The 9,868-nt window shown below is 40.3% G+C and overlaps 1 protein-coding gene across 1 annotated transcript; it reads right to left on the bottom strand.

Annotated features, from left to right (window-relative positions):
- Window positions 1-8,609, bottom strand: LOC115534555 (uncharacterized). The gene is made up of 4 exons (XM_030345615.1): window positions 8,307-8,609; window positions 2,800-2,912; window positions 2,505-2,590; window positions 1-1,407 (listed from the first exon to the last, which is right to left on the bottom strand). Exons 1-4 carry the CDS (start codon window positions 8,505-8,507, stop codon window positions 488-490), a joined length of 1,320 nt encoding a protein of 439 aa, XP_030201475.1. The 5' UTR covers window positions 8,508-8,609; the 3' UTR covers window positions 1-487.
- Window positions 8,610-9,868: the final 1,259 nt, after the last annotated feature.

Below are 9,868 nucleotides of genomic sequence, written 5' to 3'. Positions count from 1 at the left end.
TGCGGTCTAAGCCACCAGGTGAGATTTTATTAAAGTTTCATTAAAATTTGACATTTACAAATTCTAAATTGTGCTTACAATGTAAAAAAAGGAAAATTGGGCTGACATATTATATACACCTACACATAAAAACATGAAACAAGGATTTCTATAGCACCTTCCACAGCTCAGGCTGACAAAATGCCCCACAGTGGTGAGTAAAAATAACAGGTTAAAGCAGTAATAATGTCATGTAGTAATACTTTGTATTTGTTGCCATGTGATGCTACGACTGTCCCAGACTGTCCCTTACTTAAGTATGTGTGGCTGGAAGTTTGAAAGCATGCTCACCACATACCAGATGTGATTTATAATCCCTAACCTTGTATTAGGAATTTTGTCTGACACCATCTTGAACTTTTTTATTTTACCGATGGCCCTCTCTACGTGCACCCTGTGCTTTGCAATGCGCTTTGTCACCAGCACATCTCCAGCGGGCATTTGCCTCTTAAATCTCAAACGGTGGCAGGTTTAACTGCAGGCCGACTGCTCGCATCTCTTCCTCGATCAAGAAGCCCTTATCAGCCATTATGCCATCCCCTCTTTGCAAATAGCCACTCTCTATAAGTTGCTCTAGTAACGGGATGATACCACATTGCCTGACTATCTCCTTATCGGACATGGATCCTGTGAAGAGGGCAGATGAAAAAATCACAGCACCACGGGGGTCACAGGCAACTAGCGATTTTAGGGTGTTTGTGCTTTTGTAGTTTGAAAAGCTCTCGCTTTGCAACACCAGTGACGTTGGCCTTTCGATTTTCAGCTCTGTACAATCTAATATTGCAAATGTGGATGGGTAGTCTGCTTTGTAGGTTTCTGGCATGTTTTGTGCAATGACATCTCTGTGAGGCCAAATTGGTAATTCACCTAATACGTCAAACATATAATGAATCCAGGAATTGAAAATAGTACTTGCTGTTTGCGTGGTTATATTAAATCTAAAGGCAAGGTTCTTTAGGTCTTCGTTGTTGCGGAGTTTCATTAAAACAAACAGCAACTGGCTACGGAGGGGCATCTCAGCAACTTGCCAATCATTGCGCTTGTAGTTTAAGGGCACATTTATTTGAGTGGTGTGTGGATCATTTGGGATGCCAAATATTGTGCACAGTTGGTTGAATCGATCATATGTAAACCCAGTACTGTATTCCAACATTTTAGGGATTTCACTGCTTTCAAGTAGTTCAGGTGTTAGAGTTTTCTTTTTAAGTGTGCTAATTTGTGCTTTCAGCCTTTCTATTTCAGTTTCCTTTAAAGACAATTTCATGTTGTTGTTTTCTTCTTCTAATTTCTTCTCCTTTTCAGTGCTCTGCTCCTCCTCAGGCTCCCTTTCTAGCTGGCATCCAGGAAGTGGGGGTTGCTCAGTACTCTCTGTAATGAAAAAATGTTTGCATGTTATTGATAATCCTTTATCTTTGTCCCTTTTTTAAAGCTGCCACTTGTTTGCCAAGTTGGAGAGTCTTCTGTTGATCCTGGAGTAACTCCTGTCAGCCAACCAGATGACCTGCCCAACTTTCCTCTGCCATCCCAACCCACCAGCTTCTGCACAGTTCTGAGTGAAAGTGCCATGCGTTGTTAAACAGAACTGAAAATGTCTTTGCCTGATTCTATAGCTCTGGAACAGGAAACCAGGGAACAGAGCACAAACAACTTGTGGTTCCATGCAAGGTCTGCCCGAATAACATCAACCTCTTTTAAAAGAATCTGCTCTAGGAGAGCTGACCATGAAAAACTTGCTACAAGCTTAAAGAGTGCCGCATCAGTACAAACTAAGGCCATGAAAAGAGGTGTAGAACAAGAGCCCATAGCAGCAACACAGTACACGAAGCTCACAGGTAATCTAGTGTATCCATGTGGTTTTGTTGTAAATCCTGATGCCCCACACCTTGGTACTTCACCTGACCGTAAGGTGATAGAGAGAGGAGGGAGTGAAAGCCCAAGCTATGGGCTTTTAGAAATTAAGTGCCCATCCAAGAACAGCTTTACAGAGTGTCCTTACCTTTGCAAGCAGGCAGATGGACGCTATAAACTAAAAGAGTGTCATGCCCATCATTATCAAATAATGGGGCAGCTTGGGCTCACGGGTATGTCATGGTGTGATTTTTTTGTTAAATGTGAGGAAGATTACCACCTAGAAAGAATACAATTTGATGTTGCAAAATGGGAAGAGATGAAGAGCAAGCTTGATGCATTTTTCTTTGACTACTATGTTACATACCAGTGAGATAAATCCGTGATCGTCTTACTGTATGTATGTATGGACTCTTATTTTGTTCTCGTTTCTTTGTTCTTCTTGTTTGTTTTGACCTCTGAACAGAGAATGAAAGTGCCAATAAAGGAATTTATTCACTGTCTGAAACATCTTGCTGCCTATTCTATCATTCAACACAATACAGAGGTAATGGGATTGGGCAGGCTATTCCACTCCTGTTACGCCAGTATTAACTTGAAAAAGGCTTATCACTCACCACTGTCAACAATATACTGTTGAGTCTCGTCTGCATCATCAGTGCTGGAGGTGGAGCCAGAGGCATCCTGCACACTTAATCTGCATCTGTATAGATTTTTGGGACATGAATTTACAGTACTTTGTTTCTATTATATTGTATATCATCATCATTAACCTTTATTTAACCAGCGAGTCAATAACATGTTCTTATTTACTGTAACAGTAACGTTAGGCTATATGACATGTACTAACTAAATATAGAGTTATATACTGCACTTCAAATCAAATATTATTGACATGTAATTTAGGCTTACCGTTTTTGGGGTGGCTTTCGACAGCCTCCGAGCTGCTCCCTAGTCTGGTTCGACACTTGTACAGCAAGTACAGGGTCGGGATACTCAGGGGTAGGCTGTCCATTCACAAAATGCTACATGAAAGATGAAAACAAAATAAGTTTAAATTGCCTGTTGGGACGCTATGTTCAACTTTGATGTAAACTGACGAAACATAACGTTACGTAACGCTAGGGCCAGAGCTATAGAGAGAGAGAGTTGCGACACTTCCATTGGACTCCGTTGTAGCGCCTACTTCCGGGGTATGGAGCCTCGAATAGTTCCAAACAACCATTTTACGGCGTAGGAGACGTTCATTTCCATTGCTGGCCGCCGAGTAACTTCTGAGGTAAATTGATTAAATAGCTACCTCTTTTGAATTGTCAACTGTCTATATTGTATCAGAGGCCCTTTATGATGCATATACTGATCTTTATTTGTAAATGCACAGCGTAATTATATATATATTCATCTTGGTAGACGACCGATTGCTTGCTAGTTTGTTAGCTCAACTTCACCATCTGTGAAGGTATCTCCAGGGGTAAATTGATTAATAGCTACCTCTTTTGAATTGTCAACTGTCTATATTGTATCAGGACCTTTATGATGCATATATTGATATTTATTTGTACGTGCACAGCGTAATTATATATATTTTTATCTTGGTAGACGACCGATTGCCTGCTAGTTTGTTAGCTCGACTGCACCATGTGATGGTATCTACACCAACAATTACAAAGTTCAGTACTAGTGAATCTAACTTTTATTTAGTTAGTTATTTATGTTGGATTACTAGGATAATTTAGGTTGATTTAAGGACGGGTTTTATGATGCGATAGCTAGTAGAAATAACAGTGTTTGTTTAATTATATCCTGGAAAGTACGGAAGAGGATTAGGGCCACACATGTAAAAAAAAATTCTGACTTTATTCTCAGAATTCTGAGAAAAAAGTCAGAATTCTGACTTTAATCTCAGAATTCTGAGAATAAAGTCAGAATTCTGACATTAATCTCAGAATTCCGAGAAAAAAAGTCAGAATTCTGACTTTAATCTCAGAATTCTGACTTTTTTCTCAGAATTCTGAGATTAAAGTCAGAATTCTGACATTAATCTCAGAATTCTGAGAAAAAAGTCAGAATTCTGACTTTAAAGTCAGAACTACGGGTATCTGTAAGGACCAACCTCTGTGGGAGAGACACTTTGCTTTATGCAGTAGGAGGAAACCTATGGAAAGACAGGAAGGCCACAATCCGGCCCTAGAATGGCGCGGTAAAAGTGCAAAACCTGTGCGGTTTGGCAAGAATTCCGTACGGTTTTGAATGACTAATAGCCGCGGCTATTAGTCATTCACTCCGGCTATTAGTTATTAACTCCGGCTATTAGTTATTCACTCCGGCTATTAGGTATGCAGAACGAGCCCTCCCTCTTCTTTGCTTGACCACTAAGTTTGAAGGCTGTCTAACCAATCAGTGAAGAGAAATACCAGACTAAAGTAACGCATTGTCGAGACTAGAGCTGCAGTGCCTCCATGTTTCGCCGTAACATAAAGCTGTGTTGTCTTTACTAGTTTCACTACAATGTAATGACCACCACTAGCTAGTGGAAAATACATTTGTGTCTAGTACACTGATATATTTGTATATGTTAGGCTATATATTGAGATGGCAGTGTTCGAAATACCCGTCAATATTCGGGGATGCCCTCATCCCCAGATTGTTCTCGATATGCAGTAGCCAGCTAGGCCATAACATTACAATATTTCATGGATGCAAGCAAGCCGAGACAATAAATCTATATCTATAGCCTACATGACAACACGCACACACACACACACACACACAGACACACACACGCACACACGTTAAACACACTGGTATAGCAATAGGAGCCTGCATTGGCTAAAGTTGTTGGGATGCACGTTATTTTATAACAGGGAGGGGCAAAGTTGTGCATTACAATGCAAACACGACAATAATTGGCACAGTTCTTGCGCACTCAGAAGAACATGAACTGAATAAATGCCAGGTATATAGCATATCGGAGACAGGCACACAATCAGTGCATTTGCAAATAAGAGCCTGCAGTATGACCGTTCTTGTGACATTATTTAACCATCCATCTACAGCTAATACGATCAGACAGATACATCATTGATCACATATAAGCCAACAACAAGCCCAACATCACCACGGCAGGTGCGCTCTCTCTCGCACATTCACACAATCACTCCAACTTCTCCAACTCCAAGTCAAAGCTGTTTCACTAAGACCACAAACAACCACAACTAACCAGCCTACATATCCACAACAATGCACAACAGTCAGTTCTATACATTGCGTCTATCTTCTGTTTGGCGCACATGGCTAATGTGCATACTTGCACAGGACTGTCGGCTCCGCTTGTCAAAAAAATAGAACGTATTTGTGAATAAATGCTTTGAATTCTGAATACTGGACTTGGTGAGCTTGGTGAGTTGGCTATGGGACGTGCACTTTTACCGCGCCATTCTAGGGCCGGATTGTGGCTTTCTTGGACTTCCATAGGTTTCCTCCTACTGCATAAAGCAAAGTGTCTCTCCCACGGAGGTTGGTCCTTACAGATACCCGTAGTTCTGACTTTAAAGTCAGAATTCTGACTTTTTTCTCAGAATTCTGAGATTAATGTCAGAATTCTGACTTTTTTCTCAGAATTCTGAGATTAAAGTCAGAATTCTGACTTCAATCTCAGAATTCTGAGATTAATGTCAGAATTCTGACTTTTTATCTCAGAATTCTGAGATTAAAGTCAGAATTCTGACTTTAATCTCAGAATTCTGAGATTAATGTCAGAATTCTGACTTTTTATCTCAGAATTCTGAGATTAATGTCAGAATTCTGAGATTAATGTCAGAATTCTGACTTTATTCTCAGAATTCTGAGATTAAAGTCAGAATTCTGACTTTTTTCTCAGAATTCTGAGAATAAAGTCAGAACTTAATTTTTTTTTACATGTGTGGCCCTAATCCTCTTCCGTAGGAAAGGGTGATGTTCAGCACATGAAGCCCTACAGATGCCGCCGATTCAACAATGCTGATTATGATGGGCGGTGAATTTAACCTATATGGCTTTTTCGTTTTAACTTCTTGTTGACTGAATTGTTTCTGTTTCTTAGTGCCAAATTGATTCTCTTTCTTAGTGCCAAATTGATTCTTTTTTGTTTTGCAATAGCCCTCTCTGCTCTCCTTCTCATTAATTTTTCCTTTTCTAGTTGCCTTATTAGGTCCTCCACAGTCGCCCCATCAGTCCCTGGCAGTCTGGTCCCTGGAGCAGCTGGCCCTGGCAAAAGTTATTCCTTCACTGTTGACCCCTGACTGACTGGCCCTCGGCACACAAATCCCTGGATCACCTGCCACTGGATCACCTGCCACTGGCAATGTGGCCTCTTGATTGCTCTCTCTGTCTCCTGTGATGTCCTTTTCAACGCTCTTGAAATCCACCTAAATTTCTCCCTCAATCTCTGTAACAATTACAAGGTAATGTTGATGTTATATGTATTTTGCCTTTGCATTTGCAACTACTGTCATCTCCAATGTAAGAAAATGAATTAAAGCAAAACATTTCTGTAATGTGAATTAAATCATCTGCCACAATCAGAAACCAATACAATTTATAAATGGATCTACCGGCAATTGTTAATTGGGTAGAAATGTGTCGATTATCTACATTGTGTGCAAATCCTCAGAGAATCCCTGCCTTCTGGTTGTTTTTTAAACTGAATGTGCAAATATGAATTATGTTATCTCATTAGGAGTGTAGTCTATCCTAGAATTACATGAAATGGGGAATATTGTAAGCTGCATGGATCATACCGAAGTTTAATTTGGCGCAATATGGGTGGTCCGTTGCACTTGGTTCCGGAGGCACCCTCACAGAAGGGGGTTTCCTCCTCTTCGGTTTATGGCGATGGATGAAAACTGTTGGGCCTGCATCGGGCCTCAACTTCAACATCCTATCTACTTTTGTGGCTTTGAATTGGTCATTTCCAAAGTGTACCTGTAGGTAGGCTTTAATATCAGTTTCCGTTGCACTTCAAATATCATTGGAAAGTCATAATTCTCTACACTACAATTATTATGCCCTTTGAAATGCTAGCAAGTGATCTGAACATTACGTTACATCGTTTTTGACTGTTGCTGACTGTCAATACGTTTTGACGGCTGACCATTGCCATCCATTTCTCCCTGCGCTCTTGGTCCTTGGGGAAGCCGTGAACCCTTCTCGGACCGATTGGAGCATCCAAATGCTGCACAGCCAACCATAGTATGACCATTGATCTATAAAATGTTAGTTGTAACCAATGAACCATGACACCATTGAAGATCACAGAGCGGGTAACAACTGTTCCTCAACCACTTATGCCCTGACTTTTGAGAATAGGTTAGAGGTCAGAGTTCATGACCAAACGAGGATCCTCCCTCCTAAACCCATTTTGAATTTCCTAGGGCTATTCTAAGTATTGTAATGGCATAAAGTATAGTATATTTGCAACGTTATATGTTAATGGTTTGCCCTAAGTATATAGTGTTCCCTGCTGTGTCCATTGTTGAATCTGTTCACACAATCGCAATTACTTGTTCTTGTCACACTAATTGTTTAATAAAAAAAAATACAATTTCATTCATCCAAGCGTAATGAGTTGTTGTTCTTTAATATATTTGATACTTTGTGTGGCTTATATCTTTAAATGATCATGGTAGAACATCTTGAATACTTTGATTTCAACACAGATGTAAGGTACAAGTTAAGGTTAGGCCAGTATGCTAACACGAACGTGAAGCTTTCCCTCCAAAACTTAAAAACGTATCTAAGTAATAGTACTTATAGATAGCTTTCAGTTGCCCCCCTACCGCTCTAAATGTAAAACTGACATTTACAAATATGCAATAATGCAATAACAGTCAGACAAATACTTGCATGTGATTTTTTCATTCATATTTACCATTTAATATTGAAATCTCTGCTGTCGTCCCATAGAATAACATTGAAAGCGCGGCGTGTTTGGAACTATTGAGGCTTACATGAACCACGTGACCACCCTGTCGGCGAGATCATAGCGTGTCGCAACTCTCTCTCTCTATAGCTCTGGCTAGGGCTAGCTAAGCTTAGAGGGTAACGTTCTGGCAATGATATACTAGTAATAGGGGTGCAACCGATCACAAATCTCACGGTTCGGATCGGGTCACGGTTTTTGAGTCACGGGTCGGATCATTTTCGGATCAACAACAACAATAAAGATAACAAGACTGCTGATAAAAAAAAAAAATTATCAGCCGATCCGCGGATCACTTGCGTCCCGAACCGTGAGGGTTGATCCGTACGGATCACGGGAAATCCGTGAACCGTTGCACCACTAACTAGTAGTATACAATATTTGCTAATAGTAACCATAACTTTGATATCCAGTATTATTAGCTAGCTATCACTATGGCGTTAGTCTAGCCTAGCCTTACCTTGGAGCAGACGTATGCATGCTTGTTTATTTTCGTGACATTTAGCTGGGAGTGGGGCCTTCCACACTGTTTGATCCATCGTAGGCACCGCTCCTGTTGTGTTTTCGGCTTTGGAAAAGGAAAGAACACGACTCCCCCAGCCAAACTCTTGGGGTACCTACTGTCCGATTTACATACACCATAGGCACATCGCTTCACCATTTTGCTTGTCGGACTTTGTTTGTCGGACCTTGTTTACATAGTAACGGTTGCTAGGATGTATGATTGGACAATGACCGTTTGGGGGCGGGGTTTTGCGAAAGGTCAATTGGGGGGTTATTTGTTTATCAACACGGCGGATGCGCGCGCAGAATGAGAACATTTGTTTGACCGGTTGCCATGGTTATCTCCGTGTGGTTAATTTGCAGTTGCGGTGTTGTCAGCTTACTGTTACATTAAACTGCAATCAGAAAATGCGGTTATATGCTATAGACCCTATAGTGTCTGTGGTGTAAAGGCTGGGACGAATTAAAAAATATAAATACACTTTATGTTGAAAGTATAGACCGTCAATTCCCATTGAAACGAATGGCAAGTGATTATTCTTCAAAACGAGATCTGTTAAATTGTGAAAAATGAATCAAACTGTAATCAGACAACACGGTTATATGCTATAGACCCTAGAGTATCTGTGGTATAAAGGCTGAGACGAATTTCGAATTATAAATATGTACAATCCATAACGTTAGCTCTCTGGCTCATAGCTCAGCGGACTAGAATACCTCCTAGAATCATTGGTTGTTGGCCGGAAACGGAAATGGGGGCTGTTTACGTTTGGTTGTAGTCTTTTCGCTCGGTTCTCCGACTCAACAGTAGGGCTAGAACTGAGCGAAAAGACTACAACCAAATTTGAACTACAACCAAACTAGTTCCCTTTCCGCTTCCGGCCAACGAGCAATGAGTCTTCCAACAGAAATCAATGGGATTTACAAAATGCACTAAATGTACAATAAAACACGATAGAAACTGTATTTTGCTACGATGCTTGATTCAACCACTCTATTTCATCCTAGACAAATCCCGAAGTGGGCTCGATGTTCAAAATACCGGAAAAAAATAATAGCTCATAGCAACATATTGAAAAAAAGAACTATGAACTAGTTCATTTTTTGGAACTGTGAACTTAGTTCCAATCTTTGAATTATGAACGTTGAACTGAACTAGTTCATTTTAAAATTTTAGTTCACGTAGAAAGTGAACTATCCCAACACTGGCTATGTAATATATATATAGATGTATGTTTTTAATAGCACGGTGCGCAAACCACACAGAAACACCACTGCTGTTTCTGTGTGGAAATGACAGTACAGAAGTTAGTTGGCTAATTTTGGCTTGCATGAAACTTCATTAAAATGACTGTACTGTTCTTATAACCAGTAATAAGACCAAAGTTAGTAGTGCCAAACATAGCGAAGTTGGCCCTTTATTTATTTCTGTCTCGTTATTTCTCTCTTTGATAGATAGAGCAACAATGTGGATTCGGAAGTGAAGCTCCCATTCGTTTTCTGCATAGAGTTTTAGAT

Source organism: Gadus morhua, chromosome 21 (genome assembly GCF_902167405.1).
Source record: "Gadus morhua chromosome 21, gadMor3.0, whole genome shotgun sequence".
Lineage (NCBI taxonomy): Eukaryota > Metazoa > Chordata > Actinopteri > Gadiformes > Gadidae > Gadus > Gadus morhua.
Note: the sequence above shows the minus strand (reverse complement) of the source record. Positions and strands in the feature narration are given on the sequence as shown.

Bases quoted from the DNA above. Each gene is read 5' to 3' on its own strand.
- LOC115534555 (XM_030345615.1), bottom strand. From the start codon at position 8,507: ATGGTGAAGCGATGTGCCTATGGTGTATGTAAATCGGACAGTAGGTAC. The intron at 2,913-8,306 runs GTAAGGCTAGGC...TCTTTCATGTAG, and splicing joins ATGCATACGTCTGCTCCAAG to CATTTTGTGAATGGACAGCC. The intron at 1,408-2,504 runs GTGAGTGATAAG...TTTTCATTACAG, and splicing joins ACAGTATATTGTTGACAGTG to AGAGTACTGAGCAACCCCCA.